Genomic DNA, 23,701 nt, shown 5'->3' with positions numbered 1-23,701 from the left:
CTCATAAAAATTAATGAATGAGTCAGTTTATTTTATTGATTAAATCGGGAGCGGCTCACTCTGTTTTCCCGATAATTTGGAAATATGTACAATACTGTTGTCATTAGTATTAGACTGCACCTATCCAAAGTGATATACGTGTCTTTGCAAACATGTTGATGACGTCATCACAAAATTTTGTTAAGGGAATCCTCATTGGGAATGTATGTCATAAGTAAGTATTGTCATAAAAAAAAATAAATTAGAATAATCAAATTTTATCATTTTTCAAAAAGCTGGATTTGTTTTATTGTATATATTTCAGATGCGAGGAAAGTTCTGTCGAAATAACTTTAGACCAATTTTTTACTATAGTATACGTGTTGGTGCAGAGACACTATTTAGATTACTACTAAATATTGCATATATAAAAAATCCATTCCAAAAATTGTTGGGAGGTGACTATTTCTACCACTGAACACCCAAGTTACCAGGAATAGCAGCACAAGTTGCTCAGGGATTTTTTAGATATTATGAGCTAGAAAATATAAAATAGGTGAAAAAGATGGATCACGTCTTTTACGGAGAATTAGATTATTGACTTTTTGCCTAGCCCACTCGAGGAGAAATATCTACTAAACCACGTAAATGTAATTATCCTGTTGTTTAGAATCGCAATTCTATCAAGAATCTGTGGAAAAATATCACTCAAAAATATAGACAAAATATGGCGACAATTAGATTTTTCTAAAAAATATTAATGTGAAATGTACCCGAAGTGTTATAGGGTTTTATAAAACCACAAGCATGGGCAAAGGAAATGGGTATTATACTTCAAATTTACCAACTGGAAAGAATACAGTGGGAATTGTTCGAGAAGTACCTTGGCAATAGTGCTGACAGGCTTGGGAGGTAGTACATATCACTTTTTAAAGTGTCATTGGATCGATTGCCAGGAAATGTTAAATATAGTTTAGCAATGTCGTGTAGATAGTAAAACGCTAGCCAAAATTGCACTTGTGGTTTATGAATCCGCTTTGAGTTTTTCCCTTAGGCATCCAAATTTTCGCAAACAATCCAAATATTATAACAATCTTTTGTGAAAGACGGTGAATATGAGGATTTGGTGCCGCACTGGTTCAAATTGCCGATCTGATGAACCGTTCTCTTTTTCCCCGAGAGTAAGCTAAGGAAGTGTTGTAATAACTAATAAGATTCATCCGTTAACATTTCCACTTTTTTCCAATTAGTTAAATTAAGACTGGAACCGTTAACTAAACTAAAGTTGTAACTAAAGCAATTTATGACGCTATTATCAAAACAATGGTCCATAACAAATACGAATTTTTCACGTGCGAACTAGAACCACCTAAATTTCTGTCGCTCTGAAGCAAATTTTTATTAATTGGTTTAGTAAAGTCTAGAAAGACTAAATACAAATCAAAACCAGCTAACACGACATAAATATTTCCTGAAATGGCAATTCCACCACTCTAACGACGCAAAATTGGCTACTTTTTCATACGAAGTGTTTGCAGCACGATAATCGATAAATGCGACAGGAGTTCTTTACAATTACGGTGTGATTAAAAAACTGAGTACAGGAAGACACCGCCGTATCCCGTTATTATTATATGACACATGTGATTAAAAGAGCAAAAACTAATTGTAGTATCAGCTGCCACGTTTTTCTCCTGATCTCGTTAATGGACTGTGCAAGTAAATACATATCATAGGAAAAAGTGGTTACGATTAATACCTGTCGGAAAACTATTCAACGGTTGTTACAATTGTACCGATAGAATGCACACTTTTTCTTTTTACTTTCACGTATCTGATAATCACGGATAATGTTAATTATCAACAGATTAAAGTACCTGCATGCCAATGTAAAACTATTTTTTGAAGTAAGTGGAAATTTCAACACGTAGTGAAACATATTTCAACATTTTGCACAATAAATGTTAGTTAAATTTTATAAATTAGTCCTGTACTTGTGGTTTATGTATCCGCCTTGATTTAGGAATCCAAATTGTATCACTATTAACTACTTCCTTTATTTAAATAGCTCAGTTGGTTGGTTCGAGCATTCTGTTTATAATACAAAGATCGCGCTTAGATCACCTTGATTTGCTTCTTACACTGTGACTAGTATTATTTATCGATATACAGGATAAAAGTATGGAAGCCGTTGAATATCTCGGGAACGGTTAGTTGGATCTTTAATAATAGCTGTACCTTTAATAATAATTGACGACGTAATTAGCAAAATAAACGTGAAAACTACTTGAGTGATTACCCTTCAATTTACCAGCTATATAAGGCAACGAAGAACGAGTTCTAATGACAAACACAACTTCTTTTTGATCATTATTTGAATAATTTCATTTACTGATTATTCTGACAGTACAGTCATGATAGAAATTGCAGCATATTTTCCACGCATTCGTAATTCACCTTCAATTTAGCCTGCTACCTAATTGTTTCCAACAACAGTAAATTTGAATAACAGTATACATCTCAGTAACATAATGTTCATAATGAGTTTGTTTGTTTATCATCACGTAAGAACAACAACTGTCTAACACAGCATAATTCAAAATAAGTAAAATATAATTTAGTTCTTCACGTAACAAGGGCTTCATTTAAAAGAAGTAACGGTGAAGCATTTATTCACCGTTTCATAGAAAATCCTCTTATATGTAATTAATTCAATTTAACATATGAATGGAATGGCGTCGTTAATTACCCCGATACCATCTTCTAACAACGATTGCTTTAACATTGAAGCTTCCTCGACAACCCAACAATAAAAATTCGTCCTTTATAACTGCCGATAGCGATCTCACAATCCGAGGCGAGCAAAAATGCGAGGAAGAGAGAAAGTTCCAATTTTTGATTGATGGTTTCCTCAGTTTTATCAATTAATCTCGCTTATTAAAAACCGTCATAGAATCCCCAGCATGCCGAAAGCCGTTCAAATCTCCTCCATTGAACGTATTAATCAAAACGTCAAGATGACAACTGTTAATAAACCTCGGGTTTAGGTAAACTCCTAGAAACGATAAAAACAAGTAACGGAAGCATTAACTGTACAACAACCATAAAGGTTTACAACCTCCTCTCACCGTCACCGTCGCCTAGACATCATCGAAATCGAAATTAATTCGAATAAATTCCGCGACGAAATGGTTTGTTCCAGGATCAGCTAAGCGGATTCGCAAAATGCTCGTAATATGCACAAATTGGGTAACGGAGCATTAAGGCTTTTAAAATACTCCGTTAAAATTTGTTTCCTTTATGAATGTACCTTTACAGGTGTGCGATACCGGTATGTAAATCGGGAGGTGGGCCGGGAAAATTGCAAATATCACGATTAATGACTGCTTTTTGTAAATGATCCTTGGTAAAGTGCTGGTCTTATTCAAAAAATAAACCAATAGTTTTAGCTGCGAAAATTTTAGATATCCGCTCAAAACGCAAACCTGTAACATTTATCGATCGCGAACCTAGTGATAGCGAAATAAAAACCATAATTTTAGCTCATTTAGCTAAGACATTAAGATTTAGATTAACACTGCTTTTCAAAGAAATCGTCTTTTATTCAATTCAGTAGGTATTATTAAAATTATCTGATTTATGTTTATACTACAAACGCGTTTCAAGGATCACAAATAGACACAGATTCGTTCATTTGATCTGCAGAGTCGAGGCCGAATAATAATTCGATGCGTGCTTGACTGAATCCTGTATCTCTTGGCTATCTCAATCTTGTTAGAAACCGAATCTTCTGTATAACCTTCTGCTACAGCCAACGATTTCCAACCACCGTACCACTACAGTTGTCAAGTCAGCTTGTTGCCAAAGGACGACTCAGACTGTGTCCAGTATATGATCATAGCAGGTCCATGGAGATTTGAGAAAGAAATTACCTGACGTTAAAAAAATTAAAATTGGAAACGATTTAACATAAATCATGATATTTTAAATAATCTTCAAAGTTATGCGATAAAAGTAATTTTCCCACTGGAACATAATTTTTTGAAAGAGTATATATAATAATTTTGTTCTTTGGTTTATGTAGCCTAATGGGTTTTACAACATGCACAGTAGATAACAATTTTGCTGAGCAGATTCACCACGCGCGCTCTAATCTACGTGAACGCGTCGAAAACTTTGTTTAATTTATAAACTTTCTATGTGCGACATGTCGATAGGTTTGCGAGATTCACATTGTTGGGATTTTTTTTACATTTTTAGCATCATTTCACAACCACTTACACAAGGAATTCCTGATGTAGTTTGTATAACAGATACGTATCCACTTAGAACTCCTTTCGCTCTACGTTAACCATCCTTACACTTGTGGATTATAGACCTTGATATTTATAGTAAAACGGGCAAACTTTTGATATGCAGTACTGCTTTGAGGGATGGCATGGTCTACTTTATATAAAAATGTCAAAATTTTTAAAACGGGCATTTGAATAGAACACGTCTAACTCGTTCCGCAACGCAATAGTTTTTTTTTCATCGACTTTCTATCTATGTTGAATCGTTGGCTTGATGTTAAAAAAATGTTTATTTAAATTTTTGTAGTCTTTTAGCGTCTTTAGATTAATAAATCTACAGCTGCAAGAGTAGAAATTGTCTCTAAAAAGTTTTAGGTGAAAAATTTTATGCGTAAGTATCTTAGTTAAAAAACACTGTAAAGTATTCAGAAATACTTACCTGAATATGGCATTTTTTTATTATCATTTTAAAACCTACTTCTTCAAATAAGTAAAATTATGCAAATAACAAAATAAGTATATAGGATAAGATATATTTTTTTATGAGGGATAACAACTAGTATAAAGAATGTTTTCTTGACAAGTTTAACCCGTTGAACACTTTTTATTTGAGATTCCTTTTTACAAAACATTGGTTGAGGGTTATTTCGACAGAACTTCTGAAATTCTGCTTCTTTAAAAAATTATAAAATTTAATTTCGAGACTTTCGTTTTAATAATAAACTCAATAAAATAAATAACACCTCTGCAGCCCCTGCGCCAATAATTTGCACTCCCAAGCACGGAAAATGTTAAAAATATTTAAAACGGATAACCAACGGGAAAAAATATTGTTACGAAGTAAAGCCATAACAATATCCTCTCAGCACTAGTAAACGACAAACTTTAGTTCACGTGTTTATGATCAAAATATTGTCACGTGGAAATTAGTTTCATGTGAATGAAAGTGTCTCTTCAAAACAGAGAACTAAAATTATTAATTAAGCCACAATGGAACAAAACATTCTGAATGTTAGAATTCTTACTTTATCATTATTACATAAATACGTGCATATTCTAACATTTTCGAAAACATGGGTTGACGCGTTCTTAATTTGATCAATAGAAAATTTGTGGTAACGTCATCAATATAGATATGTAATACTAGTCATAGCACAAAAGAAAAAAAGGAATGGCAAAGTTTGGCATCAAACGTATACGACCGCCGGTCCGCATGCTGATCTTTTAGTCCCTACCCCACGGAAGGTTATGTACTTTGTGGTAAAATGCTCTTATAGTGTATTCATTTTTGTGCGAAAATTTGAACGTTTAGGGAAAACACTCAAAGGGGATTTGTACAACACAAACATAGGAGTATATTTTTGTATCACTAAATAAATGTATAAATAAATCATTTTATAATAGAATTCTTTGTGATAACGTCATCAGATTGTTGGTGGACATGATTCGCCAAATTGTGGATAGCGTTTAACCATCTACATGATGTTTGTAGTACATATACAGAATTTTACAACAATCAGTCCAGTATTTTCGGAGATTACTTGTCTAATAAAAACCGACACAGGCGCCAGACAGACAGAGAGACGGAAACGGGAGATCACTTTTTCTTACTCGGGACATGTACCGTCCAGGAAACATGAAACAGGCAAGTCGCCCGATTGACTCAATTACTATACGTACTTCCTTGACTTACGCTGGGGATGTAAATAGAAGAATTATCATGTGCTGCATGTACTAAATGACGTTTTCTTAGGATATGGTTTCTAATAACATTTAAGATTTCAGAGCATTCGGTTTTACTGTTTCTAAGTTAAATTGTAAAATCGTGTTAGACAGTTTTGATTTTTTTTCCAAAATCGGAAGTCTAGGCTAAAAAATCAAGAACCATTCATAACCACAATTACAAGAGTATGCCATTTTATAAAATTTAACAAATATTAGTTAGGTATATTTTGTCCATTGACTTGGAGAGTGGTAAAAGACGACCCCTTGTTGATACTTGTGGTTTGTGCAATTGTAAAATTTTCGTTTATTTAGTTAGTAAGGAGGAGCACTTAACAATTGTAACGCCAACGCGTTTATCTGAAATTGTTCTTATTATTTTAAAATGTATATATTATTAAAAGCTAGAATTTCCATCTAAAAAATTATTACTAGCCATCTGACTCTAAGTTTAATGGACAGATAATGTCATAAGCAATGTCATATACATACAAAACACTAGTACAGATAAATAGGGAAGTTTGCGCTTTAAAAGTTATTAAAATATGGGTCAGAAAGTGTTGGAAAAAAATTTGCAAAATGACTTTATTCTGGAAAAGTGTGCTGCTTTAGAAAACAGGCGTGAGACATATTGCATTGCTTATATGGAAGCTGGACAGTTACTATTTTTCTTAAAATGACATGAGAGTGTTGTTTTACAGCGCACTTAAATATTTATATATCCGTTCCGAAGACAGCCTTAATTAATCTACTCTGAGATCTATTACCCTAATTTGTGACATTTCACCCAGATCAACACCATTTATCCAATAAAAAACTGAACCTAAAAATTGGTTAAATAATAAAAACGAGAATTCAACTATAAGTGATCTTTACTAAAACTGGTTAAATCCCTTTCAAAAGTGGTTGCAGCGACACACCCACTGCGTATGTGTCAACTTTTTGGTATAAAAGCTAGCACTTTGCACAAACCCAGCATCATTTACAGCACAATCATCAACCAACACACAAAATGGCAGCTAAGGTAAAAAAACCACCCCAGTCTATTAATTCAACTCTCACGTAATTTTTCTCCAGTTCGTAGTATTCTTCGCCGCTTTGGCCGCCGCCAACGCCGGTCTCTTGTCCGCTCCAGCCATCTCCACTTACGCCGCCGCCCCTGCCATCTCTTACGCCGCCCCCGCCATCGCCTCCTACGCCGCCCCCGCCATCTCATCCTACGCTGCGCCCGCCATCTCCTCCTACGCTGCGCCCGCTATCTCCACTTACGCTGCTGCTCCCGCCGTATCTTACGCCGCTCCCGCCGTCTCCACTTACGCCGCCCCTGCCGTCTCCTACGCTGCCCCAGCCGTAGCCGTCGCTAAGGCCGCCCCAGTCGCCACTTCCTACTCTTACACCGCTCAGGCCACCCCTGCCGTAGCCTACGCCGCTCCCGCCGTAGCCGCCGCTCCCGTCGCCACTGTAGCTAGAATCGCCGCCCCCGTCGCCACTGTAGCTAGGGTCGCCGCCCCCGTCGCCACTGTAGCTAGGTACGCCGCCCCCGTCGCCGCTGTAGCTAGATATGCCGCCCCCGCTGTCGCCGCTGTGGCCCCAGCCGTTAGGTATGCCGCTCCCGCCGTGAGCTACGCCGCCGCCCCAGCCCTCAGCGTTGCCCACGCCGCCCCAGCCCTCAGCGTTGCCCACGCCGCCCCCGCTCTTAGCTATGCCGCTCCCGCTGTAGGTCTTGGTTACTCCGGTTTGAGTGGTTACGCCGGTTTGGGAGGTTATGCCGGTTTGGCTGGTTACTCCGGTTTGGCTGGTTACTCCGGTTTGGCTGGTTACTCTGGTTTGGCTGGTTACTCCGGTTTGGGATATGCCGGTTATGGCGGTTATGCCTCCGGTTATGCTTCCAAATATTTCTAAGTGTTGAAACGTCGACTGGTGTTGTAAATATTTGAAAATTTCTGTTGAGCATTTTGTGTAAGGTTGTTGATTTTGCTTTGTACGAAATGTTGTGCTGATTTTTTTATATTAAATTATTAACTTATTTAAAATTATAATTTATTGGTTGTTTTTTGGAAAACCAAATGTGGTTTTCTAGTCCTATTCAGTGACTTCGATTGGTGAATATTGAGTCCTTTCTCTCGGCTGTGAGTAACAATTGATTATTCACGGGTGTATGTTGCAATTACAAAACTGATACTAGGGGCTTGAGCTTTGAGTGACTTAAAAAATGTCTTCTAATCGCCTAGTGCACTAATTTGAGGCTCATCAGTAATTAGTATCATTATACACTCGTTAAACGTTGTAGCACTCGAACTATTCTATTTCTTCAATATTACTTAATTGAAAATGCTCTTAGGATAAGTTGGAGGAGCAAATACAAATAACTGCCTCTTAAACCATGTCTCTAGGACATGCTTTTGGTTCTATAGTCAGTAAAAGCGGGTTCTTGTAGGTAAAGGGGTAACTCGCAAGTGTGATTATGCACCTAAACCTCGCGTCAGAGCAATTAGGTAGCAACAAAAATGATGTAGATTCATCAGTAACATTGTGACGCCTACTCGACTTTTCCGTCAACCTCTTACCATTCCCGGTGATCGACTATGTAATACGATATTACTTAGAACCATTATTTTCAACCTGTCAAAAAGAGATCCCTTGTGCTCCCGCACCAAAATAAATTAAGACGGCAAACGGAAGGCGGTAGATGGCAGACGATACATAGACGAAACAGAAAATCTATTTGTTCCTACTCTAGGAGTCATGAAACGTCAGAAAACATGAAAGTAACCATTACCCAAATGGACCCTATTGGAATACTTTCTTAGTTTACATTATTATACACATATGATTTTTTTTCCAAAAATCTGGATGTCTTAGATGAAAAGTAAAGGTGGATCCATGAACTATAGATATGACCATCTACATGATTTTCTTAATAAACCTATAAAATTTCACAGCAATGAGTCCAATAGTTACGGAAATTATCTATTTAATAAAATCGCCAATAGACCACAGACGACAAAGAGAAGACAGACAGAGACACAACGCATTCGCACCGAGTGACGCAATTCCAACGCACTACGAGATGACTGCGTCAGGAGCCGCAAACCCAAATACTAGGTGACCCGCGATTCCCAACCGACCCCATGACGAGAAGACTGCGTCAGATGACGGAATTTCATACCCGGCGAGTGAATTGCGTGGAGGGCCGCAATTTCCTGTACACTCGGACGTCCGCAATAAGGATATTCGATACTGGTTCACCTATACATATATATTTTTATTAATAAATCTTTCTTGTATAAATCCCACAACACTAAATAAACAATTCAAAAAAATATAAAAATAAAACTATATTGCCGAAGCGCACATAAAGCTGTATCCTAAAGCACATTTGTTAACAAATATTTAATTAATACAATTTTGATTTGATATACGCACTTTCTGGAGAGGACGAATAAATAAAAAACGAATAAATTTAATCGTTATTTTGTAATCAGGGTTAATATTTGGGTAAAATTTCAAAAAAGTTTTTTCTGTTACCAAATTTTGTTTTTTTTAACACTTCCATTGGATTGAAAATTTAGGGTGGATTGATAAATCATAGGTACAGAAGCATCAAATCTTCTAAAAGGTCGCAAAAACATAAAATTAGCCATTCATCAAATAGGGTATATTACAATATTTCCGTAGCTTAAGCTTTTTTTTATTTTATTGAGAAAGTGAGATTTCCTTTAAAACAAATCACGCAAACGCATAATTAAACCCAACATCAAATAGTGCCATCAGCTCCGCGAATTTCGCCATCTATAGCTCAAATGTCAGCGACCACTTTAAACATTTAAACTGAATGGAAGTGCCAGGTATGAAAGTAAGTATAGTAGAGCCCGCCAAATAGTGAACATTAACTTTTTGTTTATTGGACGCCACCGGTAAATTACGTACGATAATTCTTTCCGATTGCTTGCCTGAAACAAACAGAGATTATATGAATCAGACATGCATGAACACACTTCAGGTTAAAATGGTTAACGACGTCCGATTCGCTAAACTTTTGATTCTTTCGGATAACCAACTCAGAAACAGGCAATCGTCATTATAATACTGAGTTTTGGTTTAGGGGTTTCCGATACGCACTTTTGGAAACGAAAAGCCAAAATTCACTATTTGACGGACTACACTTTATGTTTAAATGTTGCACTTTTTCAAAATTTCAATTAGCATTACGATACGTCGTATAATCGATTTGTGAAACATAAGCCGAATGAAGGGATGCATACTTAAGCAAAGGTCGCAAAACTTAGGGTTCCTATCTGTGTAAACTCTGAACTTCGAGTTATTCGTTCTCCTCTATAATAAAATTAAAATTTATTGGTTACCATTAACAAGAGTTAATCCAACTGACCTTTATTGATAAAATTATTAAAATAATGTTACATATAAGAACGAATTTAGTAATAGTTAATAATACAATAAGAAATTACTAAAAAGTTACAACAAGCGTAGAATACCTAGATTGTGCCTATAAAGGAATGTAGGAAATATGCAAATTAAAACATTGATCGTTTAATTAATTTGACTTAAACTCGATTTATTGTGTAATACAATAAGAATAGTGAAATTTTGCAGACAGCCGTTAAGTGTTTCGTGTAATTTCATCGAAATCTGGAACGAAATATACCGACGTAGTTAATGTCCGATTCCGTAATGGATTTCTATTAGCAGAAAGTTTATTTCATTCCTCATTTGGAGTCTGACCAATTTGGATCAAAGAACAATAACTTCAATTAAAGTGTTAAGTTTCCTCGATTATCTGCACGGACATCGATCGGCTTTTACCGCAGTAATTAGCCAAGAAAGGCATTTTACGATACGTCAAAGATAACGAATGCATCCGAGATATTATCCGAGCGCAGTTTTAATTAACAGAAAAATAAAACACAAATTTAGGTTAGAATGACAATGTGAAGCCGGCTTTAGAATACATAAATATGAATCAGTAGGAGGGCAGCACTTGTACCACGATAATTTATCGCTAAATAATACATTCTTTGGTTATAAATCATAATTACATTAAATTTCGTAAGCCGAAATTTAATTTTGGTCGTGTAATATCCAGCACGATGATTTATTGGCGTACTATTATTGTTATTATTATTAAATAACAACCTTGTAGATGAAACGCGTGTGTTTATTTATATTGTAATTATTAATGAAGGTTTTTTTGGCGCGCTTTTAAACGTCACGTTCGCGGCTTTTTATTGGCCATGATTGTTATGATTTGAAACAGATCTTTAGTAATTGCCCGCCAACATGTTAATTAAATTCGCGTCTTGGGCGATTTCCATGCAAAATGTCAACGAACCCAGCTGGATTAGATTCTGTGGCTAATTTTATGATTGAATTATGGAGGCATGACAAAGATTCGAATGAAAATATACCACGAGCACAATGTGATTTGATTCGACTTTTTTGGGAGCAGAATTTGTGTCAAGGTCACTCTATTTCTATAGAAAAATCACCAGGTCATCAGCTTTATTACAAAAATTGAATAGTGCTCGATTCACTAACGGAAGAAGTTCTTTTCAAGGACGGTATTTGTATTACAGCTGATGAGAAGATTACAGACGTCATTAAGGAATAATTGAAATATTAATCATGATCGATTGTTGACGGTCTTCCCGACAATCCGGGAGCGTGACTTTGTGGTATGGCGCACGAAAAACTGATTGGATTGATAAAAGGTGCAGATTGTCCTGCGGAGAGGAAAATTTGATAAAGCAACTGACACAATAGATTTAGGATTGAGAAATCGGAGCGAGTTATTTTTTACGTTAATCATGTTCGGTTGCTTTTTGATAATTATCAAAATTGATAATCATCAAGCGGTTGTTTTGAAATTGTATTCGGTTGGTATAGACTGGAGAACTTTTATGGCTTTTACGTTACAAATTGTCCCCTATAAAACTGCTTTCATGATTTGAAAGTTAATTTACAAGTTTGTAGTGCCCGTTACAAATTAATTTAAAAATTTATTGGTCGTATAAATAGCGTTTGTTGTTGTGTATTGTAAATAAATTACTGTACATTCTACAAATACATAACAAGTGTTCTAGTTTGCACACCCACTGTAACGGCCTTAAATACCTTGCTTTTTATAGACATTTAAAAAACTCGTGTTCTTGTCAACAAAATTTTTGTTTGGTTTATAAATATGTACGTAATTATGCTAAGTGAACTTTACAATGTTTTGCCGTGACTGCTCTACATGGGCTTCAAACACCTGAAAAAACTTGCTAGAAAATTGAAAATGTGCAAATGTACAATAACATAAATCCAGTTTTTTAGAAATAATAAAATCTCGTCAACGTATGGAACTTTCGTTTTATGTTAGTATATGTTAAATAATAATTTTTATTTTTTACGAAAATCTGGATGACTAATCAAGGCGTATTCATAAACCACAAGTATAAGAGTACGTTACCGTATAAAATTTAAATAGTATTTACCATGCAAGACGTCATCAAATTATTGAAGGCCATGATTAGATAAATTCTGGTTAATATTTTACCACCTGCCCGAAGAAGCTGTAAATTTATTTAGAAAAAACTTCCATGGCCCCTGCAGTATAATCAATTTTGATTATCTGCTAGAGGGTGTAGATAAGCACTTTAAAGCACTAGAAAATTAAATAGGGAGTATTTTTTCTGATAATGTGTAAGTTAAAAAGCATTTGTGGACTAGTAACTTAAGCTACCGAAACACCTTGTTATTCAAATTCCAAATATGAATTGCCAATTCAACTTTGGAAGGTAACTTATAAAATATTATTAAATAATTTTCAATTTTGTTTTTTTTTTTAATCTACTTGTATATAGTTAAGAAAGGGTGGATTAATTAATCTTATATCTCGTATAACTAAATACATATTTTAAAGAGGCAAATTTCGGTCAGCGTGTTACTATCTATAAGACCACCTTAAAACAGACACAAACGTATTTGGTAATTTCTGAGATTACATGTTTAATAAAAGCGCCAACTAACGTTAAACAGGCCGAAACGGAGAGCTACCTTTACATGTTTTGTTGAATAGACCTTATTACAATATTCGACTAGCTTACGACAATGCAGCGAAAAAGCACAAACTTTAAGACTTGTACAGGGAAAACATACTTATTTTGGAATTTGGATAATGCATATATCAAAATAGATATTAAAAAATTGGTCCAAGGTTGCTTCGACAGAACTTCTCTTGTCCTTGAAGTACAGTCCAAAGAATTCGGCTTTTTTGAAAGATTATAAAAACCAGTGGTGTAAATGACAAATTCCAAGGAGGTGCCGTCCGCAGACATGCGAACAATATGAAAAATATTCAAGGCAAATAACCAACGGAAAAGAGTATATTATTATCAGTCTACACGCTTAACTTCGATTCTTTATATTTATACATCGAAAGAATGTCATGTAGAAATTTCTTTCAATTGAATGATTTGTCTCCTCAAAACAGAGGACTAAAATTATTAATTAAATGACAATGGAACAAAATGTTACGAATATTATGACTCTTCTTTTATCATTGTTATATAAAGACCTGCGTATTCTTCACATGTTCGAGAAAATGGGGTGACTCGTTCTTAATTTCACCAATAAAAGATTTGTGATGACGTTATCAACATGGATAAGACTAGTCACAGCACAAAAGAAAAGTAGTCACAGCGTATTACTAGTTCAGCATCGAACCCACAACGGCAGGATTCGTCGGAGGTCGCCTACTATCTGACAACAGCGACTCTAACGCCGTGTTGGTAATGTAACGGTGTTATACCTTGCAGATGTTTTTGCGAAAATATGAATGCGGTTTCGTAGACTACAAGCACAAGAACATAGTTTTGTATAACTTTGAAAACATTTTAAAATATAGGTCATCGAACTGACGTCATCAAATTGTTGGTGGGGTGATTAGCAAAATTTTTGCTTAGCATTTAACCATGTACAAGATATTTCTAATATACATACAAAATTTGACAACAATCAGTACAGCAGTTTCGGAGATTACGTGTCTAATAAAAATTGATGCAGGCACCAGACAGACAGACATGCAGACAAACAGACAGCCGGAAGTGGGAGACTACTTTTTTCGTACTGTAGGGGTCATGAAACGTCGAAAAAATATAAAAGTGGCCATTCGTCCGATGGACTCGATGACTATACTTCCTTAGCTTACGCTCGGGAAGTAAAAATGTGAATATTATATATAAAATATACAGAGTGCTCAAAAAATGACGCATTAACTCAACGGTACATCAAAATTGACAAAAATCATTAAAAAATTCCTTACGTCAGTTTGAAGCTCACTTAACAAAAACAAAATATGGATTTAGACTGTTTGATAAAAAAAATGTGAAAAATTGACCACTGTTTGCAGAATCATTCTGAATAATTTTTAAGTTTTTTGTGATATTATAAAATGAAGAAAACCATGGATAAAGTCCAGAAACCTCTAAAATTATTTTGAATAATGAAAGTTCGATCGATTGCAAGCATACGACACTGTAGTGAATTCAAAAATGTTCAAAGACAGAAACGAAAAACCACGCTTGAACAGAAGGATTTTTTAAATTACTTTTTCTGTGCTCATTGAACAGTCCTTGATACCCGTATAATAATTTTGTTACAATTTCAGTACGATTATTGTTATACAGGGTGAGCCTCTATGAGCGTGGTCCTCGATTTTTCACTAATTATTAGATATAAAAAAAAAGTAAAAGGCCAAAGTTGTACGGTTATTTGACGACTATACTCCAATATAATTTTAATACTTTCTGAGTACATATAGAATAATATTTTTAACTATACAGACTGTTTTTAAGATGTTTGTAACACAGATTAGTTTTTTTAAATGAAGCAGCCTACATATTTTTAATAGGTTCTTCTTAGGGGTTATAACTAAAGTTTATTTTTGAAATTCCAATGAGACGTTGCGAAGTTATTCCAATTTTCTTGAAATTTTATGGCAACGGAAGTGTTTACAAAAAAATCGCAATAAGGTTATTTTTAAAATGTATGTTACAATATTTTGTGGAAGCATAAATAAAGGCATGCGATTTTCATTGGTTTTCAATTAAATCAAATTTTAATATACAGTGTTTACAAAAAAAATTCTAAAACTTGTCAGCTTTAAAATATCGATATTTCAATTTTTCAAACACAACACTCCGTATTTTATTACTGTATTTTACTCTATTTTTCGTTCCCATAATTCTAATATGCTGATGTGTCTCTTAAAAAAGTAAAAAACACTAGTAACAATCAACTCTAAATATAAAAAATATTTAACAAAAAAGAAATAAAACAAAAAATTGAATAAGGTGCAGTCATAAAATATAGGGTGTCCTAATTGAAAAACTGAAATATTGATATTAGATAATTGTAATATTAAAAAATAATATATATAAACACCACCCTGTTTAGGAAAATGTACTTTCATTTATCCCACCACAAAGCGTGTAACCTTTATTTATCTCTCCACAAAATATTGTAATACAGATTTTAAAAATAAGAAAATTTGAATAACGTGGCAACGTCGCATCGAAATTGCAAACATTGTGATGGTTGTAAAGCCTAAGAAGAGGTCAATCAAAATGTCTAAAAATATATAGGTTGTTTCATTTAAAAAACTAAGTTTTTTCTATGTGTAATAATTTGTGAGATATCGAAAAGCGGGGGCTTAGTGACTCACCCTCTATATAAATTGGTCAATATTTGTAGATTAAAAATAAACAGTTTACAATTTGTATAATGTATACACCGTAAAGGTATTTTCAAAAACATACAACAAAGTTATAAAGGTTTAGTTATTTTTTAAGAACTGAATTCCAGTTAATTCAAACACTTTGTGTATGCATTTCTACACCTACGCTGATATTTTCTCGAACTGAAGTATTTTACTAACAACTCCAGCCATAACAAACACATTTACAGTTTGTATAACATCAGCTTTCAAAAAATTAACAATTTTATGTTTTGATATCTTTTTTAATATGAAGTAATTAATAATAAATTATATAACAGATTTTACAAACGCATCGTTAATCACAACTCTATTTAGGCACGAGCGGAGCGAGTGTTTAAAAAACGAGTGTCTAGAGAAGTTTACAAACTATAATGAAAGCTTCGTTCAAATATTACATACTTCTACTGAACAATATAGAGCCCAGCATTAATGATTCAATTTAGCATTTACCGACTCTCCAAAAATACAACACACATAGATCATGTTGTAATTGTTATTAAATATAAATTTTGGTTTACTAAAACGGAAATTTGTTCAAACAAAAATTTCTAACTTAAAAAAAATTATTATGCTAATAATTTTCCTCTATCAAATGGTAATCAAGCAAACAACAAAATCGTATTTGCTTGTACAACCTTGAGTTATCTTTAAATTACACGCAGTTACACTTTTGACGCAAAATTTTACATTGCATACGCTACCCACTAAAGAAAGAAAATTTTACAGTGCGTAAATTACACTAGTAAACAAAATTTCTTTTGGGAAATTAGCACTGGGTGAAAAATGAGCATAGTACACACAATTGTGTCACTACGTACACCAAAATGTGAGTCAAACATAAAATAAATTACAAATACGGAAGGCGTATTAATAAAAGTGAACAAACGGAGAGCTCTAAACAAAATATTTGTGTAATAATAGCACTTTCAGTATTTAAGGACATATCAGTAACACTAGTTTTTAAATCTAGTTTTTTAGAGATAAAAAGTTATATTTGTATTCTCTCTTAAATTGCTTAATTGAAAAATCTGCACTAACAAATTTGGTAATATAAACCTCTATTTTAATTTGTTATTATATGTTAATATTACGGTTACAGAATAAGGAGCAACGGCTCCATAAACGTTCATAGGTATTTTGTATTCAACTTTTATTCAATGTAAAGTTAATACAATAAATTAATCAATTTGTATTTAAAATGTTCTTTACTTCTTAGCCGACGATGATATGTCTAAATGTTATAGCAAACTTCCGTTGTAGAAATTAATTTTACAAAATTAGGCATCTTACAAGCGCATAAATTTGCCCCAGGTTTGAGTAAATAAAACAAAAGTTCCAGCGATGACCAAGCAGTGTCCAGCGTATTTTTTTAAACACAATTGTAATCTGCTTTAGTGCTACGAAACGTTGAGCATTAAGACATTTCACTTTCATTTAACAAACTGGTAATAATTTGCAGATTTATTTTACCGTTTGAAACTGTAAAGTACACACACGTCGTTTTCGTAAACTAAGATTTCACTAATTCCAAAGATATGTTGTAACTGTACACGAGTTTTATAATTTTAAACTACTCGTACTAGTTCACTTGAATTATTTAGGTACTGTTATTAATTTGTATTTATTATTAGTTGTTACAGAATTGAATCAAATTCATGTATTCTGTGTGAGTTTCTAGCAAATCTAACAAATTGGCCTCTTTAATTTTTTTTACTCATACAAAATCTTCTATTATTCAGTTGGAATTTTTTTACGTTGATCTAGATAACAGTTACGAGACGTTAGTCGAGGCTGTAAAATCTTTTCTATTTTTTCTTATATTGTTTCCATTTAAACCACACTAAAATATATTTTCGTGCACAGTTCAAGGCATGAGTCATCCGTAAATACATTACTAATGAACTTTTTTCAAGTCGCTTGTTTTAAAATAAAAAATGCGTAATGAAGTAATTTAAGAAAAAGACACATAATTCATATAATATAGAGGCACACTTGTCGTTAGAAAATCATTATAAATCAGTTCTACCCAACGACTTTGTTCCAAACATACAAGAAAAACTCGTTCGTGAACCGTCTAGAACAATTTTCGACTCGACTAGTGGCTCGTCAAAAATATTTTAATTTTGTTTATTAGTACGACCGTAGCAAGTCACTGATGTTTTTCTGTAAATATATACAAATATCACATATTTTAAAGACGACTTTCGTTCATAAAAATAACTTTTTTACTAAAATGTCAGCTTCTAGATGGCAATATCTAATTAAAAATTGAATCTTCGTAGGTGTTGTCCGGTTATTGAAAGGTGTGACATTTGTCGCGTCCTTTAAGTTTATTTTATTTATGTTCTTTTTAATTAATAAAGTTTAAGGTGCCCATCTCCACTCTGTACCCAACCTTGTTTAGAAAATTACTCTATGACTACGACTGATGCAATAAATAAGTGACTCTCAAGCAACATTATCGTTGCTAATTTGTTTATGAAAATTTATTTTAGCGAGTTTGTGAATTATGTCATTAGTAACAAAGTGTACTCCCAAAAAATATAAACAACACTTGTTATGTTTCGGGTGGTATTTACAGCATAAATCCGTGATTTGAAGTAAATAAGCGTAACCTTAAATTCGAATTCTCCATTGTTTCAGCAGAGATTTCTCGTTGATTTTGCATTTGCTATCTTGATTCTTTCGTCACCTATGACAATTCGTGATCTGTCGAAACTCTAGATAAAGAGTCCTTTTTCTCAGTCAATTTTCTTCCTCCCACTGACGTTCTAATCATCGACGTGAAAGGTGTAAATGGACAGGTTGTGTTATCACTTGTGGTATATCTAAATTATTAAGAGATTTGCAAGGTTTCAATGTATCTATTGCTTCATTTATGCAACTTAAATATGCGATCTTAAATAAATGTTTTGCAAACAGCAGGCACCATTCAGTTATTAATGGAAACATCATCGAAGGACATGTTCAATATTTCTCAAAGATAAAGGTTAAAAGCGTTAGAATCGTGTCGGTAGAATTTTTATTAGTTTCATAGCAACCAGGTACTACATATATAAAACATTATCCGATTAAAAAATTAGAATACGAAAAAGTAGGTTTCCCGTTTGTGTATGTCTGTTATCTGTCCATTGGCGACTTTATTATACAGATAATGTACGAAACTACTGGACCGAGTGTTGTAAAATTTTACCTACGGAATCAAACTGTTGAACAGACAGGAAGATTTGTCTAAATAATGTCAGTCTAATTTTTTGGACACACTTAGTTACGTTCAATTTTTTTTTTAATTTGTCCTTTTGCTCTTATTGTTTTGTCAACATTATCTCGTGCAAAATTTTCACGGCGCAAATAATGTGACTAATTTTACAGTTGTTGCATGAGAACGAATTTGTTAATAACATTCTTAAAAAATCGGTACCGTTTTTAAATTAAAATAGAAACAAAAGTGTGTGTTTTGTTTGTGAGCGTAGGCTGAAGGTCATCATAACTTTAATTTAAATATGATTTTAAATTTATGCTACTGTTAATTTAACAACAACCACACCGATTTTGTACTTCAGTTCATCGCATTTAGTTAAAGAGACTGCATACTGAGCAAAACTGTAAAAAAGTCGTAAATAAAAGAAGTGTAACACTACATACAGCTTTCGATGTTTCATAACTGTTTTAAAATCAAAGCAAAAGAAGCATAAAATAAAACTGTTATGACCGTTCGAACTATGAATAAGTGGTCAGCAGAGCATAGTGATCTAATTACAACAAGTGTTCCAAAATTTGTATAAAACGGCAGTGATGTTTTAAACATTTTTCCTTTTAATAAAACATTAATTTACTTGTAGTGTTTGTTACCACAGGAATCAAACAACCTGTATCTTTAAAACTTTAAGCGGAATAAAAAAGCTGTTAGCATTAAATTATTTTTTAATGCGCTTTAGAATTCAGAATGTTTTTCTGTGGGCATAAATAATTAAATCAGCTTACTGCGTCCAAAAAAATCATGATGTAACATCAAATTTTAATCTGAAGATCAGAGTGAAATTAAAAACTAATTTGCTGTGCAATTTGTGGAAGTCGGCAGAATAAGTCATAGAAAAAAAATTGTTTGCACCTAAAACGAAAATTAATAGTAATTTTTTCACAGGTTGGAGATTTTCACATGGAAGTGGACTTGTGCATGTCATGTGAACAACGCTTTCGAAGACGATATCTGAGAATCTTGAAATTACATCCGATAGATAGCTGCCGTATTTACTTTAAATGTCTGCAGAAATCTTCGTCATCCTACTGTCACTCAAAGTATGCGTTAATTGCAACGTCGTTCAAGAGGCGCATTATTCATGAACTTGACTGTACATAATTGCAACATTGTTTAAAAAAATAACAATAATTTAGAGCTTATTAAGCCCTGTTCAGACGCAATCATACATCGCCCCTCATTACTCAAGACCTTCATTATCGTTGCTCGCGCTATTGTTGATAATTAGCAGTCATGTGAATGCACCTTAATCATCGAACTCAAAGCAGAAAAAGTAAAACAAACAACGAAAAAATGCATTAACCAAGACCAGAATCACGGTACAAAGTAGGTCACGACTTCCGTACAACAAAAGAAATTACAATGTACTCACCACCATGCCCATTACTTTTGACATGTCCATTCTGGGTGTAATGATGGGCATAACCATTGACGGGATGATGGGGCCGTAAGATCGTGTGAGGCATTTCGCCGGTACGCTTCACATTATGAAATCATCTCGTAATTGCTAGAAAAAAACAATATCAAAAAAAAAGCGGCTAAAAGAATGTCAAAAAAAGTACTTGACTAGAACAAATTGGAGCACAGTATTTTCGTATTTCTTGTGTCATTAACCACTTTGGAATTTTTGTTATTTATAACTGACGATTTATTTAATTGTCTCTAATTATTATTATTTAAAAAAATGTACATACCGAATGCGTAAGTCCAAGTCACCTAAACACAAAAAAAATTAAATGTTCGTGCGGTTTTTAATTAAATTTTCCGAATAGCCGGTGACGCACTAAAAACACTGTTTTTCAAAAAAAAAATTCAGAGCACACTAGACGTAACCGGAGCACGTGAGGTTCAGCGCCTACTCTGCGTTGACTGTTGTCTTGTAAAATGTCAAACGGACGGAGCATCACTGGATGGAGGAAAATGCAAGAGCGATACCTAGCCTAGGAGAATATTGCGTGTTCGAGTTTCCTCGACTAGAGCCGGAAATCGACGGACACCTGTTGAACGGGTGGTTACAGGGGCGGAACCGGACTAAATTTTTCGGCCCACCGTAAGAATTCGTCAATTGTTCCGACTTTAATTATAGTGGGGGTGAATATTTTACCGTTGACCGTCAGCAGGTGACTGCTTTAGGTAGGAAGTTCAGTAAAGCTTAAAACATCGCGAGCGATAGTGAAGTGACAGACGGTTAACTTTTCCTGTGGATGAGAAATTTTACGAGATGTTAAAAACGGAGTGTTTTTACAAAGGCGTAAAAATGACAAGGTTTTCATTGCATTTTTCGGAAAAAAAGTGTTATGAATTAAAATTTATACAGGTTTACAAGGGATGGTTTCGCCAACAAGTTTTCAACTTTTACAGAAAAATAAAACGTATAAGGGATGTACTCGAAAATTATAACATGTGCAGCTGAAGTGGAATTTTCATGCACTGCAGTACTGGCTATTATGCTAAAAAATAATAAAATCTTCATTTCATTTTATGACCTATAAAAAATATGTTATAAAAAAAATTCAGGGAATGCTATAAAACCTAATAGAATAAACAATTCGCTGAAGATGAGGTTTACAACGAAACAGACAAGGGACGATTTTATTATTTTTCAGTACCTATCCCGCTTGGTGTGCAATGGATGGAAATTCGCCTTAAAAAGTTGTTGTTTGTAAAGGATTAATACATTTCCATTTACGGCAAAAGTAAACAAATATAAACTCAGTTTACAACAAAATCAGTTACATTTACGACAAGATAAACACATACACGACAAATTACACAAAATTTTATTATAATACTTTCACTTCTTATACAAGAATTGTGAATCCACGGTGTGTATGATTCCTGCCGAACTCATCATTTTCTAAAAAAAAATAGGATTCGGTCTTAACGCAAAATTAAGATTAATGAATTCACGCCCAAGCAATTTGGTAAAATAAATGTATGTTTACATTAACTATTAGGTATAGCTATGTTGATATACGGCTTGGTGAATGTTTCTATTTCAGCGGAATGACCGCCCTACAAACGTTCCCACTGGGTTAGTACTCAACACACAGTTAATACATCAAATAAATCTATAGGTATATTTAATCATTCCGTTTCTATCGCTGATGTGGATTTTATGTTATCACTACCAGGCATTCGTGCACATTTTTTCTGGATTTACTCTTAGCCGGAAACACCAAAAATGTATTTACCCTAACAATACGATATTTAAAAAAATACCAACGGTATCCTCATTTTTCACATCGTGACAACAATAAAATTTTACCCCGATGAACTAAAAACTAAAATTTTCTGTTGCAAAAAAGTGTAACTCGTTCACAAACATGTTTGTATTTTTCGAATGATTGTTTATTCCGTTCCTGTTAGCTTAAAAATTGTCATTTGCGTGCCCTAAAGCGACATTCGCGCAGCCGTTCCGTTAATAACTATTTGCAGTATGAATGAATTCCTCTCCATTTCACTTCTTGTATTATTACTAATGAACAAAACGAGAGATGACCAACATAGAGAAATGAAGTTACTGCAAGTGCTGAAGTGGATAAATCTCACCTGACATGAATGCGAGCAAATCTTTATAAAGTATGTGAAATGTACGTATAATATATGTACTTAGCTAGCTAGTCATGCACGTTTAGCTTTAGTTTCTGTTATAAAACCTTTGGAGTTTATACTATAATTTATTATGAAATAAGTTAAATTGCGTATAGTGGTATAATCTTTTCGTGTATATTGGATAGTTATTATTAATCAAAACTAAAAAATTAGAAAACGAATGTGTGTTTAAATTTTGCATTTAGCAAATAAATAATAAACAAATTAGAGTTTGGTGTGTCATTTCTCGAAGACGAGTATTTGGACCCATTTTCTTCGAGGGGTCAGTTACACCTGCGAGAGGTCAGAATTTGCAGCAGGAATTGATTAGCTTGATCCTGGAGCATCATAGTGGATGTTTTCAACATGACGGCGCAACAGCTCATAAGCTCAACCAACTTTGAACTTTCTTAGGGAATTTTAATAACGCCCCACACAGATTATATGTACCCACCTCGACCACCTGATTGGACACCTTTAGGTTATTTCTTGTTCCCTACTTTAAAAAACACTATTTTTAAACAACCGGTCTAGGCCTGCAAAAACGTAGATTGTTTATGATTGTCAATAGTGGTTGGTATTAGAACAGTTCTTTAATGCAAAAAATCCTATAACGGTGTGGCGACCGAATCTGAATTAAAATTTCGCGCTAGAGAAAATTAACAGCGGCGCGAAATCGCACTTGAATAATTTGAATTTGAAAAAACTTCAATCTGGAAAATCGTTAAACATAAGCAGTTATGTGCACGTTTAGTTCTTTTTCTGGTAGTGGGTAGTTCTGCTAGGGAATTTTGATTAGAGGGTTGATAGTGAGAGGGGTGCCTGCTTGGTAGAGGATCACTTTTTGGTTTGTTTGTTATGTATGAAACCACGTGGTGAGTGAGCTAGGTTAAGTTTGTTAGCTAGTTTTTGCGTTTTTTTCTAAGCGGAAATTGGCGAATTTTCGACCGACGCTAACACGTTATGTAAATTTGTTTTATTGTTCATAGTTCGTATCAGGATTTTAATCGTTAACTAGTTCTAACACAATGTGACAGACATTAGATTTGTTCAGATAGAGCATTTGCAGGAGTTTTC

General features: G+C 34.0%; 2 protein-coding genes across 4 annotated transcripts in view; one reads left to right on the top strand and one right to left on the bottom strand.

The window, feature by feature from the left end:
- LOC135132791 (calpain-9-like) overlaps positions 1-21,018 on the bottom strand; it is a 179,780-nt gene extending 158,762 nt beyond the window's left edge. The window contains exons 1-2 of one of the 3 annotated variants that reach the window (XM_064060988.1): positions 20,725-21,018; positions 20,403-20,537 (exon numbers count right to left, since the gene is read on the bottom strand). In XM_064060988.1, coding sequence (XP_063917058.1) covers positions 20,403-20,496 — 94 coding nt within the window. In that variant the 5' untranslated portion in view covers positions 20,497-20,537; positions 20,725-21,018. Of the gene's footprint in view, positions 1-20,402; positions 20,538-20,592; positions 20,690-20,724 lie in introns of those variants that run through there. The other 2 variants (XM_064060990.1, XM_064060989.1) reach the window with 2 other exon arrangements.
- On the top strand, positions 6,997-7,987 carry LOC135132799 (cuticle protein 16.5-like). The gene is made up of 2 exons (XM_064061004.1): positions 6,997-7,017; positions 7,071-7,987. The coding sequence occupies exons 1-2, from the start codon at positions 7,006-7,008 to the stop codon at positions 7,893-7,895; spliced, it is 837 nt and encodes a 278-aa protein (XP_063917074.1). The 5' UTR covers positions 6,997-7,005; the 3' UTR covers positions 7,896-7,987.
- Positions 21,019-23,701: the final 2,683 nt, after the last annotated feature.

Source organism: Zophobas morio, unplaced genomic scaffold (assembly GCF_036711695.1).
Source record: "Zophobas morio isolate AGI-343-1 ecotype UQ-CSIRO unplaced genomic scaffold, CSIRO_AGI_Zmor_V1 ptg000021l, whole genome shotgun sequence".
In the NCBI taxonomy this organism is placed as follows: Eukaryota; Metazoa; Arthropoda; class Insecta; order Coleoptera; family Tenebrionidae; genus Zophobas; species Zophobas morio.
Note: the sequence above shows the minus strand (reverse complement) of the source record. Positions and strands in the feature narration are given on the sequence as shown.